General features: G+C 46.0%; 2 protein-coding genes across 2 annotated transcripts in view; both read left to right on the forward strand.

The window, feature by feature from the left end:
- The first annotated feature begins 1,725 nt into the window (after positions 1–1,725).
- CALM2 (calmodulin 2) lies at positions 1,726–7,692 on the forward strand. The gene is made up of 5 exons (XM_044289648.1): positions 1,726–1,880; positions 2,177–2,320; positions 2,396–2,502; positions 5,709–5,844; positions 6,897–7,692. Exons 2-5 carry the CDS (start codon positions 2,251–2,253, stop codon positions 6,923–6,925), a joined length of 342 nt encoding a protein of 113 aa, XP_044145583.1. The 5' UTR covers positions 1,726–1,880; positions 2,177–2,250; the 3' UTR covers positions 6,926–7,692.
- Positions 7,693–14,611: 6,919 nt separating this feature from the next.
- The window catches only part of STPG4 (sperm-tail PG-rich repeat containing 4), a 98,881-nt gene continuing 94,881 nt past the window's right edge, over positions 14,612–18,611 (forward strand). Inside the window, 1 exon segment of the mRNA XM_044291280.1 lies at positions 14,612–14,953. Within this exon segment, the coding sequence (XP_044147215.1) occupies positions 14,612–14,953 (342 nt within the window).

The following is an 18,611-nucleotide window of genomic DNA, read 5'->3' on the forward strand; positions in this document are numbered from 1 at the left end:
TTGCATATGTTAAAACATAATATTTCTCAGCAATGCGGGCACACATGAACATGGGACTGACACAGATGCCTTCAGCTGCCAAGTGCACATGTAATGGGTCAGCCAGTGTCATGGGTACAAATCTGCTGACGGATGTCCTTTAAAGGGTTTCTGTCACTAGAATTTTCAGTATTAAACTGGCTGACCTTAGCGATGTGCTAATGTCAGCTGCACTTAACTCTGCTATTCTAATTATCTTTCCCCCATTACTGTAGAATTCCTACTTTTATCATATGTAAATGGGGGGGGGGGGGGTCATTGCTCCTGCACCTAGAGGCTCCCACCAAGTGTTGATTGACAGGGCCAGGCATCGTTCGCATCATTCTGCCTGCCCTGGGGAAATTTTATGCTGTTCAGTATTCTGCGCAGGTATGGTGAGGGAAGGAAGCTTGCAGGCTGCCAGCTTCCTCACTGTGCAGAATACTGAACAGTGCAAGATTTTCCCAGGGCAGGCAGAAGGATGTGAACGATGCCTGGCCCCGTCAGTCAACACTTGGAAGGCGTGACTTGAGGTGGGAGCCTCTAGGTGCAGGAGCAACGCCTGCCCCCCTAGAGGCTCATTTACATATTATAAAAGTAAGAATTCTACAGTAACAGGGGCACGGATAATCATTAGAATAGCAGTTGGGTGCAGCTGACATTAGCACATCGCTAAGGTCAGCCAGTTTAATACTAAAAATTCTAGTGACAGAAACCCCTTAAGCATGCAGTCATCTGCTCAGGGTTGGAGGTGAAGCCTCACTTTTGGGTCCATTTTACTGTAGTTTTATTAGACAATAAATCCTGCTCCACATTTGGGTGACATTTGATTAGACAGTAACTGTGATCCAGTGATTGGAGTGATCAGATTTAGTTTCTGCTTAACAGTTGGGCACTTGCAAGGTCAGGTGTAATATCAGACTGTAGACCCTGGAGTCTACCTTCACTTTTGGTGTTGGATTGCCTACTGGTGTATTCTGACTTCTTCTCTACCTTGGTCTAGTTGGCTGACCGCTCAGGCTGTGGCTGACTTACACCAATGAAAACTGACATCTATAAACTCTACCAGGTTGATTGGGGGGGGAAGAAGTAGTAATAGTTTAGGGTGGAAGAATTCTACATCCAACCACTGGATAGGTGAATGCAGATCACACGTGCACACCGCTACTCCACTCACTGAGGACCTAGGCCTCTTGTAATCAGAGGGATTGCATGTTAACTATATTATGGATGGTGACAGATTGGGTATTCCTAATTTCCACATGGCACTGCTACAGGAGATGCCACATGTCGTCCACACCTATTTCCAGGGGATACCATCTTGCAGGCACTATACATGGAGAGGAGGCTGTGCTAAAATGTCCAGGTGTGTTTGTGGCTATTTTGAAGTCCCATAGAAATGGAGAGGGCAGCACCTTCACCAGCAATGAGCTTGATGTGGGTCCCTCTCCTATCGGACACTTATTAAACTGCATTTGCCATGATGGTTCCCTGTATGCATCTCGGGATACCTGGACTCGTTGAGTCCTTGGTGGCAGATAGGCCAATGCTGCTTCACATGACCTGATGCCAATGGTGGCATTGCTGACAGTGCAGTGAGTTGGAGTCTCATTCCTTGATTCCTGCCCAGACCTGAAGTGGTCTTCCTGCTTTAGACCAGGTGTCTGCAGCTTCTGTCATGCCCATGTTTCTCCTTAGGACAACCGGGATACTCTTATGCTGATATTTGCGGACTGGGTTGTGGTGGTTTTTAGGATGTTGGTGGGTTCACAATAGATTTCTATCTATACTGTGGGTTGTGAGCTTTACTCACTCCTGTCTTATCTTTCAGGCTGACCAACTGACAGAAGAGCAGATTGCAGGTAAGTTTGTCACAATAAGTTAGACATTAGACTTGTTTCCACATGTTGCATAATGATGCCTAAGGTATCAGTGTATGGATGTGACCATGGACATCTGCCGCTGATGGCCCTCTGAGCATTACTATGTAATTGGGGCTGTACATGACCCCTTGGGGCTTTTGTCCTACCCCTGCCATTTTTGTAGAATCTTTTCATTTATGGTTACAGCTGCATACATGAGTAGACTAGTAATAGTAAATCTGTAGGAAACTGGTATTCTATTTCTAGATGTCTTACAGAATTCATTTTCCTTCTAGAATTCAAGGAAGCCTTCTCGCTATTCGACAAGGATGGTGATGGCACCATCACAACAAAGGAGTTGGGCACAGTGATGAGGTCGCTTGGCCAGAACCCCACGGAGGCCGAGCTGCAGGACATGATCAATGAAGTAGACGCTGATGGTATGTGCTCTGGTCCATGCGCTATGTCTTCAGTTAGTAGTGTTTGTCTCTAATCCCACCTTCTGTCTTCAACAGGTAACGGAACAATCGACTTTCCTGAATTCCTGACTATGATGGCTAGAAAAATGAAAGACACAGATAGTGAAGAGGAAATCAGAGAAGCATTCCGTGTGTTTGACAAGGTATCGGCAAATTATGGAATTTAAGTGTCTGCTTGTCCCTATAAGTTAAAAGTAGTCTCTCAATTGCATTGACTGCTTGTATGGTGAGTGGTACACACTTGGCTTACATTTGGCTTTGCATCTGAGACAACAGGCAGGTTGAGATGTTCTGTCATAAGAATGCTGTCCAGTCTACCAGCATTGGGGTATGGAGGACATGGTTCTGGATAACTTGTAGCTGACTGTAATTGCTTTTCATGTGGTTGGGCTTCCAATGGAGAGGTGGTCTTGGTAATGGAGCAGCAACCGTCTCTGAATGTCTGTCTGCAAATATAGCTCAGTCATTGGGTATGGCCGGTCCTGAGTTTGGACTTCAATCAAAGTTGCACTGAATTCTTTCCCACTAAGCTCCTCCTCTAGAACATGCTTGTGGTAGGTCAGATGCCATGTTCAATGTGACAGGCTCCCAAGATTATGCATGCAGATCAGGAAACTACCTAAGCATGTAGGCTTGTTGGGAGCGCAACGTCTACTTGCCCTTGTAGCAGGCTTTGTTCTGAAGACACAGCATTTTTTAGCCTGTTTATTGCAGTATATTGGATGCTCATTTTATGTGACTCTTGCACTTTCTGAAGATGGGGCACTTTTCAGATGGTGTGGTTGTGCTGTAGTTCAAATACTGCAAATGCAGACTGTTCTTGGCACAGTGAAGGTAATGATCAATGTCTTTGGAGTAAATTTGACATGGTTGTTATACTGCCTTTCAGTTGTATGGGACTAGTTCTGACCAAGATGGGACACTTACTATTTGAGTTGTTTAAAAAAAAAAAAAAAGGGAATCTAATTCTAGACTTCTATTCTGAAAATGGCTGTTCCTTGGGCTAGTTCCACACCTGCAGTAAATCTAGCCGGCAGGCTGTCGCTGCAGAGGAAAAGCCTGTTTGAGTCCACAGCAACCTCTGTCAACTCCCAGATTCCTTAACTCGGCCGTTCTTTCACTTGTACAAGTATGTGTGAGAGCTGGGAGTTGTTGCACAGCAGCTGGAGGTTGCTGGTCCAAGAGGTCTGGAGGTAAATGACAGCATCTAGCTAGGCTGTTCCTCTGACACAGGACTGGAACTAGGCTCTTGTCAGCTTTATAAAGTCACTAAATTGGAATCTAAAAGGATGAAAACACCTTTCTGATCTAAAGGGGACCTGTCACCATCATATGAGTGCAGGACAATAGCCCCATGGGTGGCTTGATGTGCACAGCATCATAGTAACCGATGATGGTGTGCACACTATGTATGCCCGCTCACGGACTGTCTCAGAGGGCATACAGGCATGAGCCCAACGGGAAAGCTGTTTACAGCAGAACCTCCCTTGTGACTACAAGATAAAGCAGGGGTTTAAATGAACAAGTTATAAGATTTACTGCATCTCCTAAAACTCAGTATCTAGCTGCTCAGCACCTCACACCCTATACCACATTTGCATGGTGACAAGTTCTCAAGATGGGGTGTGTGGTATGAAGACTGACCATATCCTAGAATATACTATGCACTAACCTTGTTCCTTAACTCTGGTCCTCAGGGCCCACTTGCCGATCATGGTTCAAGATTTCCTTAGTATTGAGCAGGTGATGGAACTAGTTTCAATGCATTAGGACTCGCCACAGGTCTTCATTCTGTGGGATATTCTCAGATCATGACTGGCAGGTGGTCCCTCAGGAATATTGTGCTCAAACTGAGCATATTGGGGACAGTCTTGTGCCTTGGCAGTTGACTCTGCTTAGTGATGGGGCTGCCGTTGCACAATTACTTTCCATAGTAATTGTGTAGATTATAAGAAGCGCCCAAGCTGAAAGCACATATTTGCATTGTTTGTTCTGCAGGGCAGGATTGACACATGCAGCCTTTTTAGTTTGCATACATCACAATCTCAATGTAGACAGGTGCTTCTACCCAATAGTAATAGTAAAATTAGGAGAAATGTGTAGCTCCCGATTCAGCAGGGTGAATTCACTCGGCTCCAATGGCCAGTAGTCCAACGATGCTGACTTGTATTTGGTCAGGACTTGTACATTTACCATGTGCCTAGTGATGTTACACTGTAGATGACTTTTTTTTTGCATAAACACTGACCTTAAAGGGAACCTGTCACAATGTTCTGATATATATTTATAATTTTTTTTCTCTCAAATGTACCATAATACTTGTTTACCCTGATGGTTTCCAGTGATTGCTCCATAATTTTCTCAGGACTAACCTGCCCTATAAAGCTTTCCCACTCATTCGCGTAAATGACTTCTTCGCTTCACACCATTGGCTTATTTCCCTCCCCTAGACTTTGACAGCCAATTTCTGCTGCCCTCACTGCTTGTAATCTCGTCTGAAATCATGCACTTGATCTTTCCAACATAGTTCTGCCCAAAATGAATATTGCGCATGCATGAGATTTTATCGATGGGGCGTTTCTTAGGCGGAGCTGAGGTGCTTGACTCCGAGAAAATGACACTTCTCAGGTCAAAGATATGACTCGTATGTTAATTGGCATAAAGGGCAGGAAAGCTTTATAGGGCAATAAATTAGGACAGGTTAGTCCTGAGAAAATGATGGATGGATCGATCGCTGGGAACTATCAGGGTAAACAACAAGTATTAAGGTACCTTTGGTTTTATGTCAGAACATGGTGACAGGTTCGCTTGAGTAGGACCTTTCACTGCTCCTGACATGCCTACTTTAATGGCTACATGCAGTCCCCATGTAATGACCATTCTGGGAGCATCTATGACTGTTGTGCCACTCATTTATTTGTACTAGAAGTTATGAATGAATTGCCAGCAGTCTGCAGTAAGGGTATGGAGGGGTGGTAACCAGTTGGGTGTGTCCCTGCGCAGTCTGAAAATGGCTGCTCTGATTGGATAGTCTGGGCAGGTACCCCCCACTGGTTACTTCCCCTCTGTACCCTTCCTGAAGGCTAATGGCAATCATCATCACTTGTAGTACAAATAATAAATTAATGGGACCACATTCAGACATAATGGATGCTCCAGAATTGTTACATGGGGAATGCATGAAGATATTAAAATGGGCATGTCAGGAGTGGTGAAAGGTCCTCTTTAATGTACAGGCTAATCTGCCAACCTGTTGTGTAAGGCCACTGTGCACGGTCGTAGCTCTGACATGTGGTGATGCTAAATGCTTGGTTGCTGAGCTTACAGTCTGAGCTTCCATTTTCTACAGGATGGAAACGGTTACATTAGCGCTGCTGAACTCCGTCATGTTATGACAAATCTGGGTGAGAAGTTAACGGACGAAGAGGTTGATGAAATGATCAGGGAAGCAGACATTGATGGTGACGGCCAAGTAAATTATGAAGGTGGGTTCCAGTCTACAATAAGCTTGGGCTTCTCGGTCTCTGGTCCCCGCTGGACTGGAAGTGTGACCTGCTCTCTACACTCATGTGACTGTGGCTGGCCAATCAACGACTGCACGGCACATGATTGTGGCCAACTGACCAGCCACAGTGATGAGTAGACGGCTCGTCACTAATGGGGACTGGAAGCAGATGTGATGGAACTGGAGTATATTTAACTCTCCCCTCTGAAAAGGGGTTCCTGATCTTAGAAAGCCCCTTTTAAGCTTGTTACATGTATGTTTGTAGCCTCTGGTTAAAGTGGTCCAGCCAACACTCTTTTGTGGCCTAGGATCTCCTGCTTAAGGGTTGGGAAGTAAGGATCAGGCTATTTCATTTCTAAATACTCAGACCTTTTGTTCTCGGGCATTAAAATGGTTTTCTGGGATTTTAATACTGATGACTTATCCTGAGGATTGGTCTTTAGTATCTGATCTGTGTGGGTCTGACACCCAGGATCACTACCAATCGGCTGTTTGAGAAGGCATTGGTGCTCCTGTGAGTGCCCCGGCCTTCTCTCAGCTCACCAAGCACAGTACATTGTATAGCAGCTGTGCTCCAATCACTTCTATGGGCCTGAGCTGCTCCTAGGTCACATGACATAGACATGTCCTCAATGGCCTAGGAAAAGCTGAGAGAAGTCTGTGGCACTACTGCAAGCGCTGGTTCCTTCTAAAACAGCTCATCAGTGGGTGGTCCAGGGTGTCCAAAATCAGAGTCTTTATACTACCAGAGCACTACAAGGTGCATGTCTGGTGGGACCCTCTGAGATGGCAGTTGACTGAACACCAATATCGGGTGTATGTCTAAGGTGTACTCCCTTAAACTGTTATGGAGTAACTTGACAAGTGCTGCCACCTTTACTTTCCTGTAAGCAAAGCAACTGTGTTAAGGGCATCTGGTCTCACGTCTTTTGCTCCACTGCCTTTAATGTATCAGAAGAATGAGTAAAGACTTTAGAACATGTTGTAAGATGGTCTTGCTTGTGTTTTCACACTGTTCTTTTTCTCTTGCAGAGTTTGTACAAATGATGACAGCAAAGTGAAGATTGTACAGAATGTGTTAAATTTCTTGTACAAAGATGTTTATTTGCCTTTCTTTGTTTGTAACTTATCTGTAAAATGTTTCCCCTTACTGTCAAAAAAATGCATGTATAGTAATTTAGAATTCCATTCATGTTTCCCATATTCCTGTCACTGTCTTTTTCTTAAACTTTTTATTCTTTTGGTTTCCATGGAAAGTTGATCAGTAACAAATGCTGCATGTGGCTTACTCTGGATTTTACCAAAGCCCTTTGTGCACATGGAAGACCTTGATGAATTTAGTTACATGGGAACATCGGGGCTCTTCAGTTTTAATTTTTTACTTCCTGCCCCCTCTCAAACTTGGATTTCTTCAAGTAACTTGTCTGCTTGTTGGAATGTGGAGTAAACTACTCAAAACTACAGATGGTTAACAATATTGAACTTATGTTGCACTAATGCAAAGCTGGTATATCCAGATACATGTCTTGTTTTCTCCTTCCACCCTTCCTGCCTCTTCCTCCTGTATTGTTTGCTCCAAACCTGGAACATCTTCACATGCTTACAATTTTTATTTTATTTTTTTCTCATTTTGATTTTTGTTTTTCTTTGCATTACACTGATGTGAGGGGTCTTCATAGCATTACCCAGCAGTGAGTTGTAAGCTCCTTCACCAGTTTAAGGTTTACTTTGGTTTAGCCACTTTTCAGAAGAACCTGCTTATGGCACAATTTGCCTCAAATCCATTCCAAGTTGTATATTTGTTTTCCAATAAAAACAAAAAAGTCAACATTGGTGGTAATTTTATTGTATGTCTGGTGACTGTAAGGGTCTTGTTACACATTTTAGTAAGGGGTGCTAGCTAAAAAGATGCTGGATGCTGCTCGGGCCTTGGTAAGGCTACTTTCACACTAGTGTTTGATCGGATCCGTTCTGAACGGATCCGATCATAATAATGCAGACGGAGGCTCCGTTCAGAACGGATCCGTCTGCATTATTTTAGCATATAACAGCTAAGTGTGAAAATAGCCTCGTACGGATCCGTCCAGACTTTCAATGTAAAGTCAATGGGGGACGGATCCGCCTGAAGATTGAGCCATATTGTGGCATCCTCAAACGGATCCGTCCCCATTGACTTACATTGTAAGTCTGGACGGATCCGCACGGCCAGGCGGACACCTGAACGCTGCAAGCAGCGTTCAGCTGTCCGAGCGGAGGCTGAACGCCGCCAGACTGATGCAGTCTGAGCGGATCCGCTCCATTCAGACTGCATCAGGGCTGGACGGCTGCATTCGGGTCCGCTCGTGAGCCCCTTCAAACGGAGCTCACGAGCGGACAGCCGAACGCTAGTGTGAAAGTAGCCTAATGCTGTTGTCTTGTTTTAAAGCTTGGGCTACTTTCACACTTGCGTTTGGTGCGCATCCGTCTGGTATTTGTACAGACGGATCCGCTCCTATAATGCAAACTATGGTATCCGTTCAGATGGAACCGTCTGCATTATATTTTACTAAAAAAGTACTATTTGTATTCAGACGGATCTGTCCAGACTTTCCATTGAAAGTAAATGGGGGGGGGGGGGGGGCAGATCCGTTTGAAAAATGCACCGTATTGTCGCCTTTGAACGGATCCGCCCCCATTGACTTCCATTGTAACTCTGGACAGATCCGTTGGTGTCCGCCTGTGGAGCGGAGGACAGACGGTGCCAGACTGATGCATTCTGGATAGATCTGTTCAGGGCTGCTTGTGAGAGCCTTCAAACAGAACTCGCAAGCGGAGCCCCGAACGCAAGTGTGAAAGTAGCCTTAGATTGTCAGACTTCAAATGCAACCAGGCACAAATCTCTAGCTGCTAGCCAGACTGATGCAAAGAGTTAAAGATGTAACTGTTACTAATGGACCTCTTGGGGGTTAAAGAGCTTCACATGGCCCAACACTAATGTTACACTATTCATCCCCCTATTCACATTGTGTATTGTCAGCAGCACATTCTCCCCCACCCGGTTTATACAGATGACTGTTTTAGGTGATTCATGAAGGATGTAATGAAGATTGTTCTGGTGATCAGCAGCACCGTTTCATACACATACTATTGGGAATGAATGTCTGCTCAACTTACTAGTGGAAGGGGCCCTAATATTTGGTCTGAGGTGCAGATAATGTGATTTATTGGGGGGGGGGGGGGGGGGGGGGGGGAGATTTGCTAAAGGAGGCTAATGCATGACAAACGCCAGCAGCAAAATCCAGTACTTTGCAATGGAACAAATTCAGCTAAGGGTGAAATCTGCTGGAGCAACCTGCAGCATAAACTGACATGCTGCAGATGTCAAATCAACACTGCAGGCCAACTTACGATGCTTTAGTTGTACACCACATGGATGAGAAATCATTCTCATCTAGCCTGCTGGTTCTGTACAATGATGTGAACTTTTCACATAAAAATCTGACTGCAAAGCCACAGCTAATTGGTCACGTAGGAACCCAGTCTTAAAGGTATTGCACACCTGTTGATGGCACTTTGTACTGATTCTTGACGTCAGATCTGTATGTGTAACGTGCAGTAAGCTACTAGTGGGGTTCAAATGTACAGACTGCAATATTTTGCAGTTGTCTTGCTACTTCTGATTCGGCTTTCTGCAGCTGCCATGTACTGTGAAACAGATCATCTAATGCAGGCATACTCAAACTGCAGCCCTCCAGCTGTTGCAAAACTACAACTCCCAGCATGCCTGAACAGCCTACAGCAGTGCATTGTTGGAGTGGTAGTTTTAGGATGCCTGATCTAATGGCTCATTCTCCTGCCACTCTTGACATCTCAAACATCTGGGCTCCCCATACATTGGGCTGCACTTGTCTGTGCAACTTGAAACGGCCTGTGCCGGCACCGCAACTAGCAGTGAATCGCATGTGGTCACACTGTATGGGCAGCATTAAGCTGATTTATGCTCAAATTGAAGTTAAGCTTATATTACATCTGCAGATTTTTGCAGGCAGTTGGGGAGAAGAAAGCTGAAGAGACTATTTATTACATGCAGCAATCTCCACCACAGTATAGGAAGGAGCAATCGCTAATGCAATCTCTCATCCCCCCCCATACTGAATCAGTTTGCCTGCAATTTAGGCTACTTTCACACTAGCGTTCGGCTGTCCGCTCGTGAGCTCCGTTTGAAGGGGCTCACGAGCGGACCCGAACGCTTCCGTCCAGCCCTGATGCAGTCTGAATGGATGCGGATCCGCTCAGACTGCATCAGTCTGGCGGCATTCAGCCTCCGCTCCGCTCGCCTCCGCACGGACAGGCGGACAGCTGAACGCTGCTTGCAGCGTTCGGGTGTCCGCCTGGCCGTGCGGATCCGTCCAGACTTACAATGTAAGTCAATGGGGACTGATCCGTTTGAAGATGCCACAATATGGCTCAATCTTCAAGCGGATCCGTCCCTCGACTTTACATTGAAAGTCTGGACGGATCCGTCCGAGGCTATTTTCACACTTAGCTTTTAAATGCCAAAATAATGCAGACGGATCCGTTCTGAACGGAGCCTCCGTCTGCATTATTATGATCGGATCCGTTCAGAACGGATCCGATCAAACGCTAGTGTGAAAGTAGCCTTACACTGCAGCATAGAAAATATGTTCACAGCACTCAATTGTGAATAGTCCATTTATTCATACATTCAATACAGGGAGTAAAAGTACAGCCGGCCAATGGCAGTTTCGTGTGATGCTGTCTCAAGGCCTCTGAGAAAGCGTCGCACAACACGAAACTGCCATTGGCCAGCTGTATGTGCTGTACCTATACTCCCTGTATTGTGCAGTGCCATGGACATATTTTCTATGCTGCATTTGATTTAGGGGTTTTCCGACACTTAGCGCCCCTCTGATTTATCATTATTGCTATCCCATAACCTGGAGCCCGGTGGTCTTGGTGAGTAGTGTCGGCCATCTATCTTTCTATTTGGGCATTATTACACTGCTGGATCATTCCTAACGAGCATTCATACGAATGATTGTTAGTGGTCATCTTCACTATTATCTGCAGGTGTAACAAGCTTTCTTGGAAACTTTTGTAATTTTTAAATCTCCCTTAGGCCTCTAACACTTGCGTTGTCCCGATCAGCGTGTACTCCATTTGCCGGAATTACACGCCGGATCCGGAAAAACGCAAGTGTACTGAAAGCATTTGAAGACTGATCCGTCTTCAAAATGCTTTCAGTGTTACTATGGCACCCAGGACGCTATTAAAGTCCTGGTTGCCATAGTAGGAGCGGTATACTTACAGTCCATGCGGCTCCCGGGGCGCTCCAGAATTGTCAGAGCGCCCCATGCGCATGGATGACGTGCCATGCGATCACGTGATCCATGCACTTGGGGCGCCCTGACGTCACGCTGGAGCGCCCTGCGAGCCGCACGGATGGTGAGTATACTGCTCCCCGCCACACTTTACCATGGCTGCCAGGACTTTAGCGTCCCGGCAGCCATGGTAACAATTGAGAAAAAGCTAAACATCGGATCCGGCAATGCGCTGAAACAACATTTAGCTTAAGTCCGGATCCGGCCTTGCAGCAAGTCTTCCGGATTTTTGGCCGGAGCAAAAAGCGCAGCATGCTGCGGTATTTTCTCCGGCCAAAAAACGTTCCGGAACTGAAGACATCCTGAATGGATTTCACTCCAGTCAGAAGGCATTAGGATAAAACTGATCAGGATTCTTCCGGCATAGAGCCCCAACGACGGAACTCTATGCCGGAAGAAAAGAACGCAAGTGTGAAAGAGCCCTAAGTTGAGTCAGCCTAGGGACCTAGCAATTCTTGCATGTAGTGCAAGGTTACATGATTTGTTCTTTGATACCTACACTTTCTTGCGGTGCAATTTCATGACTTTATGTGGACACTTAAAAGGGTTTTCCAGAATTTTAGTACTGATCTAACCTCTGGATAGGTGATCAGTGAGGGTCTGAGACCTGGGACCCTTGCTGATCAGCTGTTTGAGAATCCAGCGGCACTGCAGCCGTAGCTTAGCTTTTCCGAGGCCAGTGACGACATGTTAATCTGTCTCATGGCCTAGGAGCAGCTCGGCCTCATTGAAGCGAATGGGGCTCAGTGTAATTCCATGCACAGCCGCTATACAATGTAGGGGGCTGTGCTTGGTAAGCTGTGGCACTGGTGTCAAACAGCTGATCGGTGGGGGTCCCAGGTGTTAGAACCTTACTTTCAGATACTGATGACCTATCCACAGGGTAGGTCATCAATGTTAAGATGTGGAAAACCCTTTTAATACTTCAATATCTGTATCTGACATTAAAAGGAACATGTCACTGCAAGATCTTACCTTCAAACTGCCTGAACGGTCAGCTCATGCTCTTTTCTATAGTTCTCACATCTGAATGCAGTGAAAATCCTCTGATCAGAGCTTCCTGACTGAAATTATAATTGCTGCACTCAAATCCTGCCCCTTTTCTCTGCTGAATGACGTTTCCTTACACAGGCAATGTAATCACGGGCCTCTCCTTGTCTGTGCTAGGAAATGTCAATCAGCGGAGAAGGGGCAGAATTTGGCTGCAGCAACCTTGACATCAGGAGGAAGTGTCGGCCTCCTTGACTTCAAACTCCTAGTTGGCATACAGCAGGAGCGGTGAAGAACTGCTGCATTTGGAAGACAGAAGAACCATGTAAGGACACTAGTTTTAGGAATGCTTTTCCATGACCGTAGTATTGGGTCCTGCAAGCCCGAAGTGACATTTAAGGAAAAACTCAATGAAATCTATAAAATGTGTAAACAATAGAAAACCTGTATTCTATGACTGTCATGGACATTCAGGTGGCCTTATTTTATTTGCAGGCCACAAAAATGTGGATCTATTTTGCGTTCAATTTTGCATGTCTACGAAAAAAGCATTTTTCCGGCCACACCAGTGTAAATCAGGACAAAAATAGAGCATTTTTATTTGTTTTGCCGGGCCGTGAAATGAAAGAAGATGGGGACAGCACACAGAGTGCTGTCTTCGTCTTTTGGGTCCTCATCTAATCTGCAAACTTGCGGATCAGGTGGGTAAGTCAACATACGGTCATCTGAATGGGACCTTAAAGGGAACCTGTCACCGGGATTTTGTGTATATTGCTGAGGACATGGGCTGTTAGATGGCCACTAGCACATCCACAATATCCAGTCCCCATAGCTCTGTGTGCTTTTATGGTGTAAAAAAACCGATTTGATACATATGCATGAGTCCTGTATTTGAGATGAGTCAGGGACAGGACTCATCTCGGGTTAATTTGCATATGTATCAAATCGTTTTTTTTACACAATAAAAGCACACAGAGCTATGGGGATTGGATATTGCGGATGTGCTAGCGGCCATCTAACAGCCCATGTCCTCAGCTCTGTACCTCAAATCCTGGTGACGGGTTCCCTTTAAGAACTTTTGGTGGTTCACAGGTGTTTGAAAAGAGACCAGTAATCAGCGCACAATGTAAACTCTTATGTCGGGGCAGAACTGATAGTGCAAAAATTGGCCAGGTTAGGTCTTGACTGCCATAGGGTAGGTTCACATGAGGGATTTTATCTGAAACCAAACCCACCGTGTATCCTACAGCAGAAACCGCTTATGTGCTGGCTGCTAGACATGAGACACTGGTATGCCTTGCAAAAGAAACTGTTCAAAGCCTGCAGATTTGTAAATCCACACTTATGCAGACTCATGGTTGCTAATTTGTGACAATTATGCACACCATTTATTTGTCACCTTCTCCTAAAGAGTTCTTTAGACGCCTTAGACTGAAAGCCTTTTTCTCAATGAGAGACATTGATACATCTAATTGTCAACCAATTGCATCCACTGATATGCTTATGTGTAAAGATTTTGATTTACGTAACAAAAGTCATTTTTCGCCGCCGCAAAACAATCATGTGGTTGAAACATATATCAGCTTTGTCAGGAAACGAATTGACCAATTGAGGGAGGGTAGCACTGACCAGTTCAGGCATAATCTGTCCCATGCTGAGAGGCGGGCTTTGTCTGAACTGGAACAGAATAAAAAATTGACTATCAAGCCAGCTGACAAGGGGGGTGCCGTGGTCGTCATGGATACCTGTAAATATATTAATGAGATCATACGACAGGTAGGGGACGTTAATGTCTACGAGATATTGAACAAGGATCCTAAATTTGATATAGCATGTGCTATAGGGGTACTATTGGATGAGGCACTTAGTCAAGGAGTCATCGATGATGAACTATATAATTTTCTGCAGGTGAGCCACCCGATTACCCCTGTAATATATGTTCTACCAAAGATCCACAAGAGTTTGGTGGATCCCCCTGGCCGACCCATTGTGTCGGGCAGGGGCTCCATCTTTAATCCCATATCCATTTTTTTGGATAAGGTATTGCGGATCCATGCGACCACGGCCCCCTCCTATATCAGAGACACTGGCCATTTCTTGACGAAGCTGAACGCACTTGTTTTGCCTGCGGAATTTTTACTTGTAAGTTTTGATGTTGTATCGTTGTATACATCCATCGACCACTCTTATGGTTTAAATGTCGTCGATGTGGCCCTGGCCAGCACGGAACTCTCTCCTGGGGCGCGCCGGCTGATCCTCGCCCTCCTGGAGGTGGTCCTGAGGAGAAATTATTTTCTCTTTGGGGACACCTTCTACCAACAAAAGCGTGGTGTGGCGATGGGGTCCAACATGGCCCCCACCTACGCTAACATCTTCATGGCGGAGGTCGAGGATCGGCTAGTGTATCGCTCCACATTTTTTGAGAGAGTTCTGTGCTGGTGGCGCTACATCGACGACATTTTCCTGATTTGGACAGGCACTATACCTGAACTGGAGGATTTCCATGTGCACCTGAACTCTGGGGTCCGGGACCTGCAGTTCACCGTGATGCACTCTGCCCGTGAGCTGCAGTTCCTTGATGTCCGGGTTCAGGTGCACAATGGAAGGATCGGCACTGATCTATTCCAGAAACCTACAGATAGGAATACCCTACTAATGTACGATAGCAATCACCCTCAGACCATGGTGAACTCTCTTCCGTGGAGTCAACTACTCAGGGTACGTCGTATCGTATCCGATGACACCCAGTTTGACTACAGAATAGATGAGATGTGTATGAAATTTTCAAAGAGAGGCTACCCTAAACAATTGATCAACCGTACCAAACACAGGATTACATCCATGAAACGTGGGTCTACATTGGTGAGGAAACCACAGAAACAAGAATCTGCCCGTATCCCTTTTGTGTCCATCTTTGGGGGTGACAGCCGCAATATTGCTGCCATCCTACGTCAGGATTGGCAGATCCTTCAGAAAGGACTGCCAACAGTTAAGGAGTTTTCTGTCCCCCCAATGATGGCATATAAACGGACCCGTAATCTACGCGACAGATTGGTCAAAGCGGACATAGGGGGTAAGGATTTAGACAAACAGAAAAGACTGGCACCACTCAAGAATGGTAATTTCCCTTGCCTCTCCTGCTGCAACTGCAGTTGCATCATGAGAGGTGATGGTTTTACTCATCCTTATAGTGGTAAACGGTTTAAGATTAAGGGACACTTCACATGCAAATCCACAGACGTGGTTTACATGATACAGTGTCCATGTAGCCTAATATATGTGGGTGAAACCACAATGGAACTGAGGGAAAGAATTAATAAGCATAAGAGCACTATTAGAACAGGAGCTATTGACAAACCGGTTGCCAAACATTTTATCGATTGTAAACATGCTATTAATCAACTAAGATTTCGAGTAATTGACAGCGTTGGGTATCTGAGAAGGGGTGGTGACAGGAAGGTGATTCTTAGGAAAAAGGAACTCAAGTGGATCCATACCCTCAGATCCCTTCAACCTTATGGGTTAAACTTGGAGTTTAACGTTACATCCATCGACTGATGTGGGTCGCTGGATGGTCCTCTTCAGTATAGGGACATCATTATTAATTTTTTATAATTAATTTTTTATATGTGTTAACACATCCCTAACATAGAGATTGTTATATTTGTATGATATAATGCCTTTTATTGCATCTGATGGGTGTTATTTTGGAAAATGTATTATACATAACGATTTTGCATGGTTGCGGTATACTGTGCTGGACATGGTCTCCACCTCTGTTTGATATGTGCATCGTCTAGTGAGAATGTGGCGATCATTATAGTGATCTTGATCTGGCAATATCAATCCAGCCACCTATGTGCATCGATTGGGTACATGTTATCATATTGATTATGCACATCGCTTTAGGTTAAGTTGCGCTGGTCACGGCGTCGCGGTTACCATGGCTCCGGTGTTTGCACTGTGTCTCCATTGGCTGCGCCATCCACGTGACCTATGAGATTGACGCACGGTTGTGCGCACCATATGGGATGTCACGTGAGAGTCGCGCAGACGATGACGACAGTGTGTGCTTCTGGCTGCCCATTGGCCGGAGACGTCAGTGCCGGCCGTAGTCATGGTGACTGATGACACTTCCGGCATGTGAAGCCGGCGAGCCGCGACTGCGCAGTGGAGGTGAGAACACGCTGTGGCGCACATGACGAGGATGGAGGCCATGCCGGCTTCAGTAAGTAGCAACTTGCATAGGTTCATTCCATTACAATAATTGGCTATGTTGATACAATGTGGGGCGTGTCTTTTAATGTGGGGGGGTATTTATATGCCTACCAACACTGATGTCATTAGGCTTGATAAAGACTGGTGAACAGTCGAAACGTTGCCATTTGTGTCTGGAGGTACGAATAAAGAAGTTTTTGATACTGCTACATGCTGCCGGAGCCATCTTCCTTCCTACATATGTATTCCAAGGCCTGATGGATCAAGGGCCTACGGCTAGGCTGCTGCATTGATCAACGCATTATCTTGAGACCATAAGGTGCTGCTTCTACACCTTCACGCTTCTCCTAAAGAGTGTCTGTCAGCCATTTTGATGCAAAACAGACGTGGGCACAGACATCGTAGTGCTGAGAATGAAATTTTAATTGAGTGGGCACTGTTACTGGAAGCGCTTCAGTGTATAAGCTGTGTAAGGGCTGTTGAGTCTGACCAGGAGACTGCTTCTGCTGTGTAAGGGCTGTCGAGTCTGACCAGGAGACTGCTTCTGCTGTGTGAGGGCTGTCGAGTCTGACCAGGAGACTGCTTCTGCTGTGTGAGGGCTGTAGAGTCTGACCAGGAGACTGCTTCTGCTGTGTGAGGGCTGTCGAGTCTGACCAGGAGACTGCTTCTGCTGTGTGAGGGCTGTCGAGTCTGACCAGGAGACTGCTTCTGCTGTGTGAGGGCTGTCGAGTCTGACCAGGAGACTGCTTCTGCTGTGTGAGGGCTGTCGAGTCTGACCAGGAGACTGCTTCTGCTGTGTGAGGGCTGTCGAGTCTGACCAGGAGACTGCTTCTGCTGTAAGGGCTGTCGAGTCTGACCAGGAGACTGCGTCTGCTGTGTGAGGGCTGTCTAGTCTGACCAGGAGACTGCTTCTGCTGTGTGAGGGCTGTCGAGTCTGACCAGGAGACTGCTTCTGCTGTGAGGGCTGTCGAGTCTGACCAGGAGACTGCGTCTGCTGTGTGAGGGCTGTCAAGTCTGACCAGGAGGCTGCTTCTGCTGTGTGAGGGCTGTCGAGTCCGACCAGGAGGCTGCTTCTGCTGTGTGAGGGCTGTCGAGTCCGACCAGGAGACTGCTTCTGCTGTGTGAGGGCTGTCGAGTCCGACCAGGAGACTGCTTCTGCTGTGTGAGGGCTGTCGAGTCCGACCAGGAGACTGCTTCTGCTGTGTGAGGGCTGTCGAGTCTGACCAGGAGACTGCTGCTGTTGCAGCAGGGGGGAGAGACGGCGGCGGTGGCTCCTGCACGGGAGAAATGCCCAACTGATTTCAAAGTTCATTTTCTCAGTCCTACAGATTAAGAGCAGTGACAGATGTATTATCCCCTGGGCCCTACATAGGTCTGTCAGCAGTTTTGCATCAACAAAACTGGTGACAGATTCACTTTGTCCAAGTTAGGGCGGGTTCTCATGTCTGTTTAAAACTGACAATCCTTGTATCTCATTTTATACATATTATCCTAAAATATGCTCATATTAGGCCGGCGCACAATCTGTGACTTTTCACCACTCAGGCTAGGTCTAAAAAAATAAATAAATAGGCTGGTAGGCCTATCTCGGTCATCATTTTCTACGCTTGTTTCTAGGAAGCTGGCTTACATTTAGACTGGTGCTGGATGCGGCAAAGTTATGTAGATGCCTGTGCCTCTTCATAATTTTGACAGATCCACCATGAAGATATAGGGGATAAGACCGGCTTCTAAAACCTTGGTCTTAACAAATGACCACCTTGGTTTTTTGTGAGTCTAATAGATTTAATACTTGGCTGACTTTTTGGGGGCTTAGTTTGCTTAATAAGCAACCTACAGTGTCTCAGTTTTACAGGATCCATATCGGTACGGCGGTGTGCATGCCAGTAATGAGTGCCGTTTGATACTGCCATTTACGTTCAGCAATCATTGTACTAGATGTAGGCGAGCTACTTGCATTTGTTATCTTTGCCGGTCTGTAGGCACCCTACCTTCCTAGTGCTCAAAAACCTCTGTCTGCCATATATAGTAAATGAGTAGGGAGAAGACCTATTACGGTCACAGAGACCTTTGGAAAAGTACACGTCGGTAAGATTCTACTCCACTGTTTGCGTTGGGGGCTCCATTCGTGGAAGATTGTTGGAGATTCCATCGACAG

This window comes from Bufo gargarizans, chromosome 4 (assembly GCF_014858855.1).
Source record: "Bufo gargarizans isolate SCDJY-AF-19 chromosome 4, ASM1485885v1, whole genome shotgun sequence".
In the NCBI taxonomy this organism is placed as follows: Eukaryota; Metazoa; Chordata; class Amphibia; order Anura; family Bufonidae; genus Bufo; species Bufo gargarizans.